A 19,729-nucleotide genomic window follows, 5' to 3' on the forward strand; every position below is an offset into this window, starting at 1 on the left:
GGAAGAAGTTTTGGGGCTCTGTTCCATAAATGTAAAAACTGGTGGCACTTTGGAAGGATGTGGCACAAAATGATGAGCAGACGAGCCCTCAAGCCTGAAAGGAGAAAAGGAGCCGCATCAAGTGTTTTTTTCAGAGAATCCAAAATTACCTGATAGCTGTGAATTTGGCTGTCCAACCCTAGCTGGGCAGCCCGCTGTGATGGGGCGCAGGGGGTGTGAGGGGCCTGCCCCGCCAGGGCAGTCGGAGGAGGGCTCAGCTTGCCTTCCAGGGGGGCACCCCGTCTCCTGTCCCCTCCAGCTCTGAGCACTGCTGGGCACCACATCGAGGCCTTAAGGAGGGTTAGTGAAAAAATAGTTTTCACATTTTTTTATTGTGGCGAAATATACATAACATAAAATTGACCCTTTTAAGTATAGAGTCCACTGGCTTTAAGTACATCCCTGCTGTTGTACAACCATCACCACCATCCATCTCCAGACACTTTTCATCTTGCAAAACTGAAACTCAGTAGCCATTAGACAGAGAAAAATTTAATACTGTGCGTCAGTATGAGAGGCATGCACGCTGTAATACCTTTATCTCTAGGAAGCTTGGGAAAGACGAGATTAGCTTGTACTGTACTTGCTGTGGTGGTACTTGGCTTTGGTTAGCTGTTATTACTAAGGATCTAGGAGTTCAGTAGGTTATGGGCCCGTCCTCTGGGGAGAGGTTACTTGCAGTGGTAGCACGGAGTGGGGGTAGCATGAAATTAAACACTGGTGCCTGACTTCAGAGTCAGTGACAGCGATTTCAGCTGAGGCTGCGTGGCAGCTGGTACACGTGCAGCAGCATTCAGGTACCTGGGATGCAGCCACGCATCTCCTGCACAGAGGACGAAGAGCTGCCTGTGGCCCTACCATGTAATGCATGGTCTGGTTTCTGTGGCTGTTTAATAGAATTAAATTAGAATGACTGACTTGTTCTGATTTCATAGTACAGTGTTATGTCATGTTCTAAACATATTCTTAATAGCACACTTTTAGTTTCCCTTTTTTTGTGAACCAAAAACTATGAAAACTGGACAGTCAGCTCAGTGTGATGAGCTGTCTTCAGTAGAGAAGTGCTCTGGTTTTTAAAGAGGACAGTTCGTGTTAAGCCAGTTTCCTGTCTAGTCAACTGAGTAAAACAAAAGAGGGAAGATAGTTCCGATTCCTTCACCTCCTTAGGCTAAAATAAGATCTTGCATCTCGTGCTTTGCCCCACCTAGATTTTGCAGACAGGCCTTTTAAAAAAGTAATGATGAAATACTTTCAAACATTTTGTTTGAGATTTGCACAACATTTAGAATAAATATGTTCTGTCAGACTAGGGAGTGAATCATGCAATTAGTCACTGGACTAAGTTACTGGGAACCACCTAATTAGGCTCAATGAGCTAAAAAAATAAATAAATAAAACAATTACGGCTGGGCGGATGGAAGAGGAGGAAATGATGGTTTATTGAAAGGAAAACAAGGTCTGGAAAGCATTGCCTTACAGAGGTAAAATATTCAAATTAATAAGATGGAAAAAACCATGGAGGAAGATGAGCAGACACAGCAGAACATCCGAGATGGCTGTGAAGGCTGGGCCACGCAGGGCACGGGCAGGAAGGGACAAGAATGAGAATGAGGCTTTGGCGGTCCCCATGTCACCTGAGGGTTTTGATGGCCTCAAAGGATCCAGTAGATTACTCAGTGTTGCCAATTAATGGGATCCTCAGATTAAATAAATATTTTGGTTGCTAGATCAAGGCTGCATACTTCTATTTTCCATTTTAAATATTATGAAATGTGATTAAGTGCATCTAACACTAAAACTATACTGACTATAATCTTCATTTTTGAAGATATTTGATGATTTATGGATTAAAAAAATACACATGTTGGGAATCACAGTGCATCAGTTTTCTTTGCATGGTAACATTACCAAAAGCTCTTGTTAAGCTAAAACTGAAGTTAAAGTAATGACTAAAAGTTAGCATTATTTATCAACATATTATTAATTTATCATTTACGTCAACTGGTAATTCCACATCATCTCTATTTTTATTAAAGGGAAGGCATATAGTTTGGGTACACTGAAATAATTTTTAAAATTCAAAGTATATACATTACTGTCCAAATTATGTTTTCTTGAGAGCTGTCCAGTTCACTTGGATGCAGCGTGATTTCTATGTGCTTACTTTAAACTTCACAGTAAGTGGTAGCAAAGGGTTTTCTAGAATTTTCTAGATGTTAACATGTTTAGTAAGTGCTTTGTCTGAGGAAACAATATTTTTATTTTCACAAGTCTCTTATAGCCCTGTTATATTGCATGTGCTGTAGGTAATCGGCAAATAGGTATTTCATGAGTGTAAATGAGAGAATAAAGGAACCACAGCTATTTGTGTATGATTCACAATGAAGGAGCAGGGAAATGGAATGAGTTATATTTCCCATATTTTATTTACTTCATATTTATTTTTATAACAAATTATGAATGGCTTAAGGCTGCTAAACATTTTTCTTAGGTTCCCTTGGAAAAGACAAGAAGATTTTCTGAAGTCATAAAACATTTCTATAGCTATATAGCATTATATTTGTCAATGAATTAGATCACTTGGTTTCAAGGGTGCCGGTAAACTTTATTTATTTTCTTTATTTTTACGCCTTAAGAGTAGGACTGTGCTCAGGGATATGGTGGGGATGTGTGGTTTGGAAACCAGGCGTCTCCACACACTGGCCATGCACAGTGACCACAGCGTCTCACCGGACCCTCCAGAGATACCTCTGGGCATCCGCAGCCACTGTGTCATTGAGAAACCACAGCCAACACTGACAAACCATGGCTTTGACTGTGGTTTTTCAACTTTCTTCTGTGGTTTACCTCATTTTTTTTCTTTTTTAACCGTAAACGTTGTACTTGTGTTTTTAGGTAGGTCCTTCAAAAGTGCTATTTATGGTTTGCAGAGTAGCATTTTTGGTCCACCAGCCATTATCTTCCACATACTTATGGAAGGTTTTGTTGCTGCTCTCCTCAAATTTGCACGTGACCTGGAAGGATGTCAAATGGAAATCTTCCAGATGGATCTCTGACCCCTTGTGGAGTGCAGAGAGGGTTTTCTGTACCTGGTATCTTTTGCAGGTGTTCATTATTCTGCGGAGTTTATTACATGCAATTTCTGTTTACATTTTGTTTAAGTTTTCAAGATAATATTATTCTTAGGGGGTGATGTTTCCAAGAATGATTTTTCTAGGTTTTGGGTGCTGTACTGCAGCATTTTAGAATCTGTCATTTATAAAGAGTATAAATTTTTCCATTTAATTTTAAAAAGTTTGTAATTGAGTCAGGTCTTTGGGTGCAGTTATGAAAATTACATTCTAGTCTCATTCTGGCTGGCTGGGATTAGTCTAAACATGCAGATTTCTCCAAGATATGTACCATATCTGACAAGAGAGGTGAACAGCTATGATTGCTATCATAAAAATATTTTATAGTCTCTCTGTGAAATGAAAGTGGTAGTAAATTAACCAATATAATATGCTTGTTTGATGCACAGTGTGTGGCCAGATTCTATCCCACAAGAAAGACTACCCATTTTGCTATCTCTGTTATTGAAATTTCCGATGGCTTCCCCATCCTAGAGCAAGGGATCTTCACGAAACCTTCCCCGCATGGCCGAAACCTGCATTTTCAAACGTACCATAAATACCCCTGTGGTTCAGTAGACTTCTGTAGACTTCTCCATGTTCCTCACACTTCCTCTGTGCTTTCTCATTTCCATATTTGGTTCCACTGCTTCCTCCTGGAATGTCCTCATTTGCCATCCAGGCTCTGACATTCTGCCTACCGTGCAGGGCCCCAGGCTTCCTCTGGGAAGCATGCGCACAGAGCCCAGCCCCAGCCGGTCCTGACGGCGGGTCTGTTAACACACTGACTGCCACACTAGAAAAAACGTTTTTTTCCTTGGGGCCACAGTGTTTTATTACGAAAATAGAATAAAAACTTCAAAAACAAAACGATCCTTTCTAATGTAATGAAAAATTGATTATTTTTTACTGTTTTCTCTGCATGAGTTTATGCAATTAAATTGTCAATATTAATTATAACAATAAGAACATCAACAAGTAAGATTTTCACGAGCCAACTGCATGCAGGGTTTTGCCCGGGGGCCACCCATCACGTAACATGTGTGCTGCAGCGTGGCAGCGTGGCAACGTGAGTTCCTGCTAACCATTCAGCTCCCAAGGTGAAGAGATGTGTGAGTTACATATGCTTCACAGGGCCCTGGGCTCAAAGCTAGCGTGAGTTAAATGCAACTCACAGGGCAGTTACTGTGTTAAACAGGTGTTCATTCTCTTCTGCCTTCTTCCTCTCTTTGCCTCGGTGTGTCATCATTCTAGTCCACAGTAATTTTTTCTTCTTGAGCATCTTGTACTTTTGTAGCAGCAGTAACAGTAATCCAGTCAAGTTGTTTAGTTTTATGCGTGTATTTCTCCCTCTGGACGAGAACATTCCTGTGGGAAGGAGGCGTGCCCTGTTCGTAGTCTCGCCTGGGCCCAGGACAAGTCTTGAACTTCCAGCACGTTGCTTAGGACTCAGTGGCTCTGGCTGGAGATTTCCAGGGGAGGAGGCAGAAATGATTGACTGAAATGAAGTTTGGGATCTTGGCTGCTGGCTCTGTAGTATTTTTTGTGTAAGAATTTGCATTTTTTCTTACATGACTGAATATAATCATAAGTTTGATAAGATAGATGAGAAGAATCTGAGATGTGCAGTCTGACAAACAGAATAAAAATCTTCACATGAAATTTGGTTAATTGACAGTAAAGTCGCCAACTCAGAAAAAAATGAAAACCTATTATTTTCTCCTGTCATAAAATAAGGCATTTCAGTCTTCCCTTCTTTCTCCTTCCTTCATGTCCTTCCCCCTGCCGCTGCTGTGGGAATTGTCACCCTCGCAGTCACGCAGGTTGGAAAACCTCCTCTCCCCTCCCACATGGTGCGCGGTTGGCTGTAACTCCCCGGTAGCTTGCTCTCCCGTCTCCGGGTACGGGCTTCCTCGCAGCTCTCAGGACTTCCCGTTCTCTCCTCCCCTCATGCTGATCTGCCGTCCACGACTCTCTGAGACCAATGTCACCAAAATCCAGAGAATCGTATTTGCTTCCCTCACTGGAAACCTTTAAGCGCCTCCAGGGACCTGTGAGAAATTGAGCCAGAGCCCACGTGGCCCTCCAGGATCCGCAGCCCCTGTACCCGCCTGGTCTGCAGCTCCCATCTAGGGGAAGCCAAAGGCCTCTTCCCCTGGGGGTATGTCCCCCCCGACCCCACCCACACCCCTACTTGTCTGGTCACTTTCTTGTATGGGGCCAGCCTGGCAGGGGCCACAGCCCCCCTTCTCTCAGCCGCAAAGGTTCTGGAGAGCACAGTTCGTGTCTGAGCCATCCCTCCACCCTCCAATGCCAAGTGCAGTGCCAGGCACGCAGCGAGTGCTCATGGAATCATTCCCCAGTTCGAGTGGCACACTGTTCACTCACACATGCCCCAATCCCGCAGAGAAGGAGGGCTGACTGTCCGCTTTTGAGAGGAGGAATTTATCCCATTAGGATGGGAACAGAAAGAAGGGGCGTCGTATAACTTGGGTCACATTCCAGACCTAGGCTGGCGGAAATTAGTGATGTCACTGTGCTGGGGAGGAGACAGATGCAAAATCAGCCACGATTTAAAATGTTTAATTGGTTAAGGGGAAAAAAGTGGTGATACTGTTACCACTGGTTTTATTCAACTCTGCTTTTGAGCTGCATGTCAGTCATACTTGAAATATTTCACTAGTCACTCAGGCTTTTTGTGTTTCCTTTTTAAGTGTGTTACAAACTGTGGGGCTCCTTAAAGGATCAGCCAGTGGAACGCGATGGGATAAATGCAAAATTGGCCGTGCTTCGCCAGACTCGGGATGAAGGGGTCCTCCTGCCCGTGCGCCGCTCACCTGCTCCTTCCCGGGAGCACATGGAGCCTTCAAGATATGCTTTTAAAGATAGTTCTGTTGAGGGGAAAATTTCCTCTGCATAAACCCCTCTTCACAGCCGTCCAGTCAATGTATGTAGTGTGGCATTAACCAGAGCGCTTGTTTGGAATTTTTCATTAACGTAATGCAGTGCATCTTCTGGGTCACAGAAGGAAAGACATCAGAAGTTTGCTAAGTGTTCCTCTGATTTCAATTTGAGACCCAATTAGGAGTTTTTCTGAAAGTGCCATGAAGAAGAGATTGTGGGTGGGACTTGGGAGGAACTCTTCAAGGCCAAGGGGCCGTTTCTCCGTCTCTGCAGACCCACTGTCCGGCAGCAGTGTGCTGCCTTCGGAACAGCTGTTTAAAGATAATGTGGTGGTTGCTAAGACCGTGATGCCAAGATGTTACCAGGAACAGCCCGAAACATGGGATTCACATCTAGGGGTGAGACCTGGAGACCTAGAGATGTGTGGCAAAGATAGTTAAGGTCCCAACTTTTATCAGTTCTTACTTCCACACCCAAATCCAAAGCAGGGCGTGTTCTCGGGCCCCTTGCTGGTGCCAGAGACTGGGCTCTGTGTTCTCCTCTTCCTTCCCTCCTTTGAGCTCTTCTCCAACCCTTTCAAACATTTACAACCGTAACCCCACACAGATTGAGTATCCCATATCCGAAATCATGAGATGTCTTGGAGATGGAACCTAAATCCACACACGAAATTCATGTATGTTTCATACATACCGTATACATACAGCATATCAGTAAGTACTTACATGTGGAGTTCTCCACTGATGGCATCATGTTGGTGCCCAAAAGTTTTAGATTTTGGAGCATTTTGGATTTTGGATTCTGGGATTAGGATGCTCAACCTGTGTAGTGTGTCTCTAGCATGCCTTCTCTTACTCCAGGGGGACTTAATAATAGTGATGGGCTCGAAGACAGCACATTGAACTTCTGTTTAAAAGCATGCTTTTAAATTAAATGTTAAATTGGGAGAGTACATACTCAATAGAGTAAGCTGTAATTTCTTTACGACTAGGAATTAATAAAGAAAGCACCTGTTATGCCCAGTTTTGGAGTTTGTTTAAGTCTTCCTGTAAATACGCTATCACTTTTAAGATGGCAACTACAGACTCATTTACTAGCGTCAATATTACTGGTACTAAGTGGAACTTAGGAAGAGAAGACCAGGCTTCCGCCATGAGTCAGCACATCAGTTCGAGGCGGTTATGCTCATGCTGTGTGGCCAAGACCTCAAAAGGTGAACTCCTTGTCTGCCTCAGGAATGTACCTCTCCATCTGGCACCTGTGCTGCCTCCCAGCCAGGTCCCCTGCCGTCCCTCCCTCAGTCCCTTTTCTTCCCGGGCAAACTCCCACGACTGTTCACAGTGAGGCTCAAGTGAGACCCACTGTGGAGGTCCCTGGGTTTCTCTGGGGGGGCGGAGGCTCCTCCTGCAGTGCCTGTCACACTCTGCTCTCCCGTGATTTCTCCCTCCCTTGTCCGGCTCACTCACGTGCTCGACTGTATCCTTAGCATGGGGGTGCCTGGTCCGTGAGCCAGCGGCTGGCAGGCCACTGGGGGACGTCCTGCGTGGGCTGGACTTGAGATTCAGACGTCAGAAGTGAGGGTGGCTGTCTCCGTGGCAGGCACAGGCCGGGGTAGCACCAGGGTGGGTGGGGATGGAGTGCGGACTCCTTTGTGTTCTGGACCCACAGAGAGAGAAAAGAGGAAAAACAAAACATAGCTAGAAGGGCTCCATGAACTTCAACACCACAGAGGAGGTGCGGATGTTAGCAAAGCTGGAGGAAATAGTCCAGCATTTTTTTTTTTTCCTGTCTGCCTGGGGAAAATTTGCTGTTCTTCGGAGGGAGGCTGGAAAGTAGATGTTTGCGGCTTTTGTGACAGTCTTTGAAGGGGAGAGCGGGTCTGGAATAAGGACTAACCGTGATGGCCCCTGGGTGGGAGCCTGGGCTGAGGACGGGAGAACCCAAGGACCTGGGGAGAGTGGCCAAGACTGAGAAGTGTGTTGATGGGAGATTGCGCCTAGGGACAGTCTCTCAAGCCCACGCATTTGCCCGGGGCCGTCCCGTGCCCTGGGAGAGGCCCAGCAGGGCCTGAGCTGAGGACAGGCTGTGCTCACTGCACTCCTGCACCAGGCGGTGACTAACCACCGAGGGAGGGCTGGCCCCGGGCACGCCTCTGAGGGGCGTTTCCACCCATGGGTCCCCGTGGACACACACGAAGCCCACCAACTCATTTCACAGGCGGCGTCCCGTGAAGCGCTGTCACATGGCAGCTAATTATAGTCCCATCTGTTTGCAGCTGGACAAAGACCAATGACCTGGAGGTGAAACACTGGGCTTCATCATCCTTCTCTCTAGTCCATCCTATTCCCAGAGCAGGAGCATTTAATGTCCACCCCCAGTTAGTGGGAGAAAGGCAAGAGAAGAAATGAAAATGAGTCAACAAAATTGTGTGACCTGGGAACATGGGACCAGAACTGCAATCACATGTTGGAAGTGAGAGAGGCCAACACTCACCCCCGTTTCCTCAGGGCCTGCTGTTTGTGGGAGCCCCGGACGGCTCTGCAAACTCAGTCTGTAATGAGAACCAGAACACAGCGTGCATCTCCCATGTAGATGTCTTAGTCATACTACAACACAGAGAGAGAGGTGCTACATATTAGAAATTCAGTTTGTTTCTCAAATTTTTCATGCTAATTTTTTTTTTTTTGCCAAGAATGTATCAACACTTGTAGTTGTTTTCCAATAAGAGCAGAAATATTTTGTAACTCTAAACAGTAGTAAGGATTGTTCTGTTTTTACATCTTCCATTATCAAATGGAACAGAAATACTATTTTATTTAACTAGATTCTCCTTTCAGGTGAATTAATGAGGAAGGATTATTTTCATGTCTTTGGGATTATGTCTGTTTTACCTTAATCAAAACAAAATGATGATAAAATAATAATAAAACAAACGCAGATGAAAATCATGTTGATTTTGAGCTCCTTGAGAATAAGGGAGGTAAATTAATTCACCCTTAAATCCACAATACCGCCCATATCTTTGGAAGTCCAAAAATGTTGTGCAAATGTAAGCTTTTAAGAAATTATTATTTGTACTGCAACATTTGGCCTGTATTTTATTCTCTATTTTGTTATTAATCTAATTTCCTGCACATTTGGGGGGGGGGGATAGATTTTACTGAAATTTAGAACGCTTATGGAAACAACGAAACCAGGTCATGACCCTGAACTTTACCAGAACCCAGGAAGTCCCTGGTGTCCCCTTCCAGTCATTAATAGCCCTTTCCAACATCATTTGGTTAGTTTTGAACTTTATATAGCGTCACCCGGTTTGCTCTCCTTGGGGCCTGGGTTCAGCTTGTTGCATATGACGTTTGTGATCCATCCATGTCTGGCCTGCTCCCAGTGCGGCGTGGGATTCCATTCCGTGACTATAGACCATTGTTCTCTATCTGCTCTGCTGTGTCCAGCTGGAGCTACTGTGTATAGTGCTGCCGTGGACATTCTTGAACATGTGTTTTTTTCTAACTTTACTGAAAAGTGCAAAAATCGTAAGTACTCAGCTCAGTGAAGTTTTACAGCTGCATACACCCATGTAATCACCGCCTGAATTGAGTAGGAACCCTTCCTATACCCCAGAAACCTCCCTCAGCCCCACCTTAGTCACCTCCACTGAAGGTCAGCACAATTCTTACTTCTTTCCCCATAGAGGGGTGCACCTGTTCTTGAACTTAATACAGTGGGATCATACAGAATGTGCTCTTTTGGGGGATATCTTTAAAGGTTCTTTTTTAGGACACTCCTGGGGCAGAGGGACGGTACGTGGAAGTGGGAAGAGCCATTTTGCAGACCCTCATGGAAGTAAACAAAACGTTAAAACAAGAATTATGAAAGCAGCATATGTCAGTTAAATTTTTGCAGATAGGACTGAAGTGAGGAAATCAGTTCCCTATATATATTCTATATTTCTTTATGATATTTTAATATCCCAAAAGAGTGTGAGCTCTTGGTGCTTTCGTGTGTGGTCATCTTTTATGTACTCCACTAGCATTTTTTTTTTTTGGTGAATGAAGTAGAATTAAAAATAGTAAACTTGAAAAGCTCAAACTCCAGCTGCCTTTGATAAGGATAAATATTGTTTCCTTAAAATTGTTTCAGTTCCATACACGTGTGTGTGTGTGTGTGTGTGTGTGTGTCTAGATACGCATCTGCACACTCACCTGTGGGGGTGCGTCCCTCCGAGTGGGATTGCGGGGACAGGCAGGGGTGAGTCCCCAGCCTCAGCAGAGGCTGCAGGCGGTTTTCCACGGGCTTGGGGTTGTTCCACTCAGTGATCCCACCGGGAGCACGAAGGCTGCCCTTGCCGCACCTCCTTGCTTTGTGCACACTTTTGATTCTGCCCAAGTGCCCTAAAGTACATTCTTTTGTCTCCACGTGTATTTTTGGTTGGGTAGATAATTATTCAGAAGAGTCCCCGAAGAAGTGCTACAACCAGGAAGAATATTGGGACAGCAATATCACCACGAAACTATTTTGACATTTTGCACTGCATAGGGAATGCGAAAAGGAATTTGAAAGATAAGCTGTTTAGACTTGGCAGAGCTCCACATGTCCCTATTTGGTGGGATGTGAGACACATAAAAATTGTTAAAGCTGTGATGTTAAAGGTCTATCTTCCATCAGAAGCGGGGAAAAAATGAGAAAATTGAGGACTTCATTCTGTATAACTCATTTCAAATATGCCTTTGTACAGTAGGCATGTCCCAGTCAACGACTGTATGACACAGCACCCTCTCTCTCTGTCTCTGTCCCTGTCTCTGTCTCTCTCTCTAACACAAACACACACACACACAGTAGCATAGCAGCTGGCGTTCTTTAATCAAGTAAAAAAGTGTTCTCTGAACAGAATTAGTGAGACTTTCTCTCTTGCATCCTCCTGAATGGAGCTCTCTTTAATGTTGAGAAGCACGTCCTGTTGGTCTGTAGACCAGAGAAAGACCGGAAATAGGCTGTATTTCATACTGAAGTCTTTGCCCTCCCTGCCTGCCCTTCCTTCTTTGGCAATAGGACTGTATACAGTAGCGTCTTTGTGTATTTTTAGAACTTAACCTACTTTATAATATTAATACTGCTGGTTCAACTCCTTGAGTATTTTAATTGGAGCATGAAAGAAAAATTTAATAATATTAATTATTTTAACATATCCTGAAAAATTTAAAGTGACTCTTAGAGAATATAAAAGATATTTGGTTTAGGGATTACTTTGTAGTACCTTTTGCATTCCTTTCATATTGTATTTTTTGTTTTCATTTAAAGTTGATCTCTGCTATTGAAGTTATGTGTGCGTGTGTCTGTCCGACAGAGTTCATTGGGAACTAATATTTTTTTTCTGTTTCAAACACAGTTAATTCAGTTCAGCTTCCATTTGGAGACAACTTGTCATACTCCTGTGGTAAAGTTTAGGCTATGTGGTCTACTAGGAAGAGGCTAAAAGGACTTTCAAAATAGGTGTGGTTTTCATTGTTTTCCTACAGTTTTGGTAGAGTAAATGATGAATTTCCCACCCTGAGAGCTTTCTAGGGTTCTCTTGTCCCCACTGGTCTGGCTTACACATGTTGCTGTTGGCCATGGACGGTCTACTTCTAGAAAAGAGACCAAAACTCACACCTTTCTTGTCCTTTGAGATCTTCCGGTCTCATTCCCCATTTTCTAAGTGGCCACTGTCTTTGTGACTGACTTCCATCCACTGTGACTACTTGGGTCAAGTGTGCACCTCATGGGAACACAACACAGGCATTGCTCCAGGGACTTGGAGATCATTTACTTGACACTAGTACACCAATAAGGGGAAAGGCAGGAAGAAAGAGTATGGGTACTTCACAGAATGTACCAGCTCTTCTTGTTCTAGAATCCGAAACAGATGGGTTGGAAGCTAGTCCATGGAGCCAACATATTCCAGACATCGGGAAGAATGCACAGCCCTTGTAAATGCCCTCAGATGTGTGTCCAATAGGGAGCTGTTAGGTTCTACCAGATTGCATATATCTTGATTTTGCTGAGAGGTCCAGATGCAGCATGTAATGCCTCAGGAAATCATGAAATTTATGATATAGCCTTGAACATGTCAGGTCACCAGTGAAATTGTGAATCTGAGTAGCCCGTAGGGTTTATGTACGCCTTTCAAAGATAGCAATTTACAACAGAGAGCTAAGACTTGCGTTAGTTAAGGCTTTTATTTTAATTAGCTATTTCAGAATTATACACTATACCTGATTGAAAAGGGACACTTAGGGCATCATTTGTACTCTTTTTAGCAGAGTACCCTTGAGTCGCAAGTAAAATACCTCCCTATGCCAGCAAGGGCCATTATAAATATAACGGAAATGGTAAAGGACCAGAATAGTGATATTTCAAAATAGATTGTATTTAACAAGGTAAATGTGTATCTCATGATAGTTGTTACTTTAAAATTTAGTTGTATTTTTTAAAATAAAATCATTTGCATAAGGTTCTAGGCTACCCAGATTGTGACAGAAAAATCATGGCCTTAAAAACATTTTTTGTTCTGAACAACTGACCATACGTTAGATATTATTAGAGTGATCAATTATTTGGAATTGCCTTTTAGGGCTAGAATTAGTAATAAAATTTCCTACATGAATAAAGCCATAAATATCCTTGATCTGGGATTTAAATTTATTTATTTATTTTTTTTGCTTAACGTACAGCACAGGTGGTGGGGCTGGGGGGGTAAGGGCAGGGGTGGCGCCAGTCCTCTATTTCCCGTTGTGGATTTCCCCAGTGTTTGTTAGGACCTGAAGTGTTGCCCAAGGTGAAACTGCTCATTTGTCACCTGCACGTGCAACTTGACCCCAACGTCCACAATCGTGGCCTTGCAACCTCTTATCTGGGGTCCCCAGTAATTAAGGCAGTCACTGGTGACCTAAAGGAACAGTGCCAGGAAATTCATTTTTATAACCTCTCCCAAATTGAATAAAGATAAGCTTCTGTGATTTTATCAACATTTCAGAAGAGAAAAACCCAGAATTACCACACAGTCACTTTCCGCTTCACTCCTTTGATTCTGTGCCTAATCTGCTGTTTCACAGAAACCACCACTGACCTGTGAGTAGAAATCGGTACTACTTCAGGCTTTTGTCGGGTGTCTGCCAGCTAAGTCTGGGTCATTGGTGGACATTTCCCAAATGGACTCTGCAAGTAAACGAGTCTTAGCCTGGTTGGTTTTTCCTTTCGCTGTCTGTAAAAGCGAGACAAAATTTAGCAGAGTTTAAAGAAGAGAGATGCCTTTCTGAACCTGGCTCAAAAACAAATACATTGTGGGGAATGACATAATCCCAGCAAGGAGCTGACCCAGAGCCCCAGCGGGACTCGGAACTGCCTCACCTTCTGGGCTTTTCTGGTCTGGGGGCTAACCTGGTTATGGGATAGCTGCTCCAGACAGCTCCAGGTTCCAGGGCATCCCCCCCAAATCCCTGGCTCTTCCCTGGCTGCTCTGTGATCTGGAGCGGTCATGCAATCATTGCTGAGTTCCCTTTTTGGAGCATTTCCCCACAGCGCTTTTATGCACTTATATACTGTGACTTGAGGTACACGGTGTCACTGGATTGTCATCTACAGTTGGTATTTAAGGTTGATTAAAGGGACAACACTAATAACACCACCAACAAAGCGACAGTAATTGGGAACGTACTATTCAATTTCATTGATTTGAAGATGCCTGTATTAATGTTTTAACAATTCTGAAATTGAGAAGATTTAACAGTTGATGATGTGCCATTGTTTAATTAGCACGCTTATTTATTTTTTAGTGTGGGTTTTGCAATCAACGTCGTCTTAGATGAAATACAGTCTAAATCAGGCTCAATACACGGTTCTGGGCTGCCCCAAAGAGCTCAGGGTGTACTGGGCCAACATATAAGTAAAGAACAATAAGAAACATCTGATAAATCTCACAATAGAGGCACGTAGTCAACATTTCACGGGATCCCAGGTAGGGAGCAGCTAACCCTCACCTGTGGATTAGATGTGCAATGATGGTAGTTGAGTTAAGAATGTCTGCTGAGGTCTCTCAGGACTCAATTTGTGCATTTGGGATGAACCTTCTGGAACACAGTTTGCGGATTTTGACCTTATTTGCTTGGATGACTCTGAGTGGTCACCAAACCCCAGATTATGAAGCAAAACTGCACATGGATTGATTTAAAATGTTAGGAGGTTATGAGAGTGTATGCTGAAAATTGCCTAAAATGTGAGTCAGAGAAAAAATCAGATCCATAACTTCTGGAATTTGTTTGGACTGGAGTCAGTTGTCCCCATTTCCAAAATTTAAAATTAAGAACATCTTACTGTCTTGGAGGCACTTGTTCAGATTTAGCTTTACAAAATAAACATCTCCAGATGTAATTGTTTTATGCAAAAGATCTCCATAGCAATGAAACTAAGATTTGAGTATGTTGTTAAAAATATAGGCTTCTCACGGTCACACTACTATTAATAGTATGATTTTATTTTCAAGAAACTATTATCATCTGAAGCAGAATATGGGTATAAATTTTATTTCAGACTTAAAGCAGAGCCTCTAATAAAGCTTATTAACTAAATTATTTATATCATACCCCTCTACATTTTGTCCGTAATACCTGTGTCTATCATGGTTTAAATTTTGGATTCTTCTAAGGAAATTGCAAAGGTGTGCATGTACCATCATATGTTAATCTTTTAATGTGTTGGCAGTTTCACGTAATGGAAGTTGAACTTAGGTTCTATTTTCAACCTTGCCATAGCATGTTATATTAAACCTTGTAATTCAGTTTCTGCATCTGTGAAATGGGGATAGTAATACTATCTCGAAACAATTGTTATGATCATTCAGTAAGATGACGGCTGACTATCTGTGGCACCTGGTAGGCATTTGAACACATGTTAGTTCCCTTCCTCTACAGCTTTTATCACATGCTTGGATTTTTTTTCTTGCATTTTTAACATTAATTTTTATGTTAGAAATGAACTACAAGAACATTGCGTTGTTGAAGTTTCTTTAACTGAACATTCAAGCTTTAGTTGAACTCAAAAATCAGTTCCTTAAGATTTGGGCTTAAAAATCAGCTCACTCATTTATTCTCTTTCTACACAAACTTTTGTGTGCCTTCGTGTCCCTTGGAATGTGAGGGATGAAACATGGACTCTGTCCTAGAAGCCCTCAGCCTCTTGGCTCTGCAACTCCTCTATCAGAAGCAGGAGCTTTTGATAGCCTTGCAAATGTGAGTGGTGTCTTGTTAAAATAATCCCTGGGTGATGCTGTTTCGAATAGGAATCAACAAAGGACAAAAAGTACATAGGTGGCATCCTTCACTATTTGGACTAAGTAATCCTTTGATTGTTCTACTCAAGATTGTCATCTTGACTGTCCAGGCGAGAGAAATGCACTGCAAGAAGCTGTGCACGACAGCCCCATTCAAACAAATTCATGTAAGATCGCGCTCAGAATAATAGGGCAGGACGTTTCTCCCAAATAGGGAAAGATGCCCAAATCATACTAATTCAAATATTGACCTCAATGTGAAAGTGTTCTTGTAACTAAAGGTGTTTTCTCTTACTTCCAGGGTGGTGGTTGTGCTGGCTCTGGCTGTGGAAAATGTGACTGCCATGGAGTGAAGGGACAAAAGGTGAGTTGCTGACATTTAAATGACAACAATTCCTTTTGAGTTGCCATTACCATGGAAATCATTAGAAACTAATGCATTAAAAATAACCAAATAATCAGCAATTCAGGTTAAAGCCTTATTACTGTTTTAATAATTTCCCCAGAGCAACACAAATGAAGCAAAGTGAGGCTTAGCATTATTTTTGAGTAATAATATTATTATAATAGCTATTCTCCAAAGAGTATAATAAGAAGTGGCAAATAATATAGAAAAAAGAATCTGGTTTATTTTCCTTTTTTGACTCTAGAAGGAACAAGTGTATTGGCAGGAAATCTGTTGACCCAAGTGTGCTTTTTCGAATTCATGTGTAAGAACTAAATTTAGCATTTTTCTGGAAAAAGAAAGAAGTTTCTATTCAATTTGAAGCCCTTCTATTCAAATTAGTATTTTGATGCAATTGTTTTTATCCATCACATGCTTGTCTAGATTTATTTATAAACAATAGTATTTATTATTTCCCAAATGCAAAGTTATATTTTCTTCTAAACAAGCTCTGCTCCTCCTTCTCATTTAAGAGCCACAGATCTAGATAAAGGTAATTTTCTCTGGAAGGCAAGTTGTATCTGTGCATTTCAGTTGGCTTGAGATGGGGTGCCTGTCTGGTTTTACACACGAGGCAGTGCAGCATCTGGATGCTGTCTTCAAGTCTCCATGGAAACCAGATGTGGTGGTGCAGAAACATCACCAGGAGCCGCTTGGTGAGCCCTGCGCCAGGCCCTGCAGAATGGAGTGTGCTGTCCAGGGCACGCCCTGTCTCCAGGGAGCTGCAGGTGTCCTTTGGGCCAGTGTGTGGATTCTTACTCTAGCCACAGCATGCCAAAGGTTTTATGGAGTCATAGACTCACACTTTGGAAATTCAGCAAATTCTACTTTACAGCAAACTCTTTCTTTTCAGCTATTTGCTGAAATACCAACATTATTATTTTTAAAAATATGCCTGACAGTTGGTGGCACTAGTATTACCTGGATAGTTTTTAAATGAATGAAGCATGTGAAAGCAGTTCTTTCATTAACAACTATAATTCATCTTTGTGCTCTGTTTGTTCTTTTACTTGGGAATTTTTTCTAGCTGGTTCCAGCGTGCATTTTCAAGAAGTATTTTAAAGTAGAGGCAAATGTTTCTTGCAGCACAAAGACTTTCTTTTTAAAATTTAACTTGAATTATACATATGAGTACACTGCACTAATAAGGAAATCCTTAAATATATAAAAATAGAACTTTGGGGTGTCAGCAAATAGGAAATTAAGGCCTACATCACTTACTCTGTTTTCCTTGTAACTTTGCAAGTGTCAGGATTTGGAGAGGGCCGCCGAGCTGGCATTTCTCACTCAGGGAGAGCAGGGCCCATTCCAGCAACTTGCTCATTTCCACCTGCTTTCATGCAGCCGGTGGACCTGGAGGGACCACTCCCTGGCTCTGATGCCTGTCAGATTTTTTTATTGTGTACACAGCAGTAAACACATTTATGTTTTCTTAGCTTAATTCATGTTAGTTTTTACTGAAAAATCCACCCATCAAAATATGACAAGGTAGAGATACGCAGGTATAGCTTTCCCAGTATTTTTGACTGATGTCTTCATAACCTGATGGGTACTAGTCAGGGAATCAAACCACTTCCGTTCAGAGTTGAGTAAGAGTCTGCAGAGAAGGTGGGCCACGAGGTGGGATAAAGTACCTACTCAGAGAAGGAAAAGGTCTTTAAGTGTTTTATTTCAAAACTGTCCATTGAGGAGCCCTTGCTGTGAGTGGCACACTCAGCTGAGGTGAGGTCTGTGTTTGTCAGGACACAGGAGCCTGTCATGGGCCCTGCCTTCTGCTCTGGACAGGAAGGTCTAGGCAGGCACCTGTGCAGGTAGAAGTTGCATCATTAGTTTGTGCTGCTTTCTTTCTCATGATGAGGTTTCATGCCAGCCTCCCATGGTGGGTGACTGACTTACAACTTGAATTTGGGAATCACCAGAGCTTCCGTTGGGACTGGGATGGAAGGCTGGGCTTCTGTCGTACCTCTGGCTAAGCCTCAGCCAGGCTTCCCAGCACGGGACTCAGGCCCGAGGACCACAGCACTACAGCACCGCCATGTTTGTCCTTGGCCTGCCCCTGCCCCTCCACACTGGGTCTTCTGTTGGCCGGCTTTGGATTTCTTCATTTATTATTCCGTAAAGAATACCTAAAATATTGGCAAGCTATAGGTTAAACCATTCTGAATTTGTGCTATAAAAGACTATAATTATTGAATGGATTTAGAAGGCCTCTTGAAATCTAGGACAATAGCTATATGGTTTAGTTATATCATTTTAACAAAGAGAAGATCTATTTTCCTCATTCTAAACACAAACACTTCAGGTCCTGTGGTGCACACAGCAATGACAAAGGCACAGAGTCCTTCCTCCCACCGACAGAGGAAATTCTAAACTTCCACTTATTGTCTCGGAAGTATTGTTAAAATAATGAGTTTAGTGTCGTGAAGTGCCTGGAGCTTAACTGAGCTAGGCTTTCAGATCTGGTCCCATTTCTCTCATCCCAAAGTCAGCTAGCAAAGAAATTTATACTAGGCCGGCAAGTCAGGAAGAAAGTTTGGTCTTCCTCCACCGCCACCACTTTCTACCCACCGCTGGGAGCATTGCGGTCCTAGACATGTTAATGAAGTGCAAAAGCAGAATGAATGAAGGACTTAGAATCGCAGACTGCAAGTCTGCCAGTTTAAACCACACATCTACTTTTGAGCTACAAATGAATGCCTTTGATTCTCATAGCAGTTATTTTGCTATTCTCAAATGTCTACAAACAACGTAAATTAATTTTGCTTTATTGTTTTAAAAGATAGGATAGTAGAAGACACATAGCTCAGAGAGAGTTAAAATTACCTGACTGGGACACAGTGTCACAGCCTCAGAAATTTGGAAGTCATTGTTTCTGAGGCATGTTTTTTCCACATCTCTTTGAGGAACACTTTGACAGTATAATTTACAACCCACCAATACCCTCAATGGAAATTGGAACATCTCCAGTATAAATCTCTTTTGGCTAAGCTTTGCTTTCCATGGAGATGTGATTAATGGACGGAATGTCTTATATTCTACAGATATTATAAATAAACTTATTTATAATATTTATTATAAGTAAATTTTAATTGCTGGTTTTATAATTTCATAGTTCTCAAGTAATCATAATACTAGATAGTTCTGAATTCAACAGTTAAATTCATCAGGCTTTTAACGGATTTCAGAGAGTCTTTGCTGAATTGTTTATTTTCCCATTAGCCTGGAATGACCATTCGTATCTTCAGATGTTTTCTCTTAGGTAATTAATTTGGCTTTGCACACGGTGGCTTTGTGATCCTCCAGAGACTACAGCAGTGTGGGAATGCGATCTACTTAAACTGATCAGGGTTTTGAATGATTGCCTACTCAGCAGTAGCCAAAAATAAGCTCTTCTTTAGCTTGATAATCTGATTTTTCTCAACTATTTAAGACAGTAGGAAAGGCAACACATTCCCAGAAGTTACTGCTATGTGCTTGGAAATTAATCATTTGTATTTTGCTAAAATAGGGTTTGCGCAAGAAATCTTACCATGGAGCCCACACTTATATAAAGCTCTCACCATATTCTATGACCCTGCAGTGTCCAAAAATAGGGATCTTAAACTAGAGAGGTAAGACTATGCACATGAGATAAATAACAAGTCGGGAGTAAATTATCAAATTCCAGGACAAGCAGTAGAGAAAACAAATACTACAGTTGTTCCAAGAAGGGAGTGATGCTTGGGGCCTGGGGCCATAAAATAAAGGGACAACTTCCTGGACGAAGGGGGATGCAGGCCTGTCACATCCTCACTGACTCACCAGACTGGCCTGGATATATAGGTTCATCTGTCACGTGTGTGTGTAAAGAGACGTTAATTTACTACAGTGGCGTTAATCAGAGCAAACCGCTCTGCTGGCCAGTTGATAAATGCTATCCTAGAAAAG

At 42.4% G+C, this 19,729-nt stretch overlaps 1 protein-coding gene across 2 annotated transcripts in view; it reads left to right on the forward strand.

Annotated features, from left to right (window-relative positions):
• COL4A1 (collagen type IV alpha 1 chain) overlaps nt 1–19,729 on the forward strand; it is a 147,252-nt gene that overhangs the window by 45,040 nt on the left and 82,483 nt on the right. For both annotated transcript variants that reach the window (XM_069467580.1, XM_069467581.1), the window contains exon 2: nt 15,659–15,721. In XM_069467580.1, the coding sequence (XP_069323681.1) occupies nt 15,659–15,721 (63 nt within the window). The remainder of the gene's footprint in view (nt 1–15,658; nt 15,722–19,729) is intronic.

This window comes from Eulemur rufifrons, chromosome 4 (genome assembly GCF_041146395.1).
Source record: "Eulemur rufifrons isolate Redbay chromosome 4, OSU_ERuf_1, whole genome shotgun sequence".
Classification (NCBI taxonomy): Eukaryota; Metazoa; Chordata; class Mammalia; order Primates; family Lemuridae; genus Eulemur; species Eulemur rufifrons.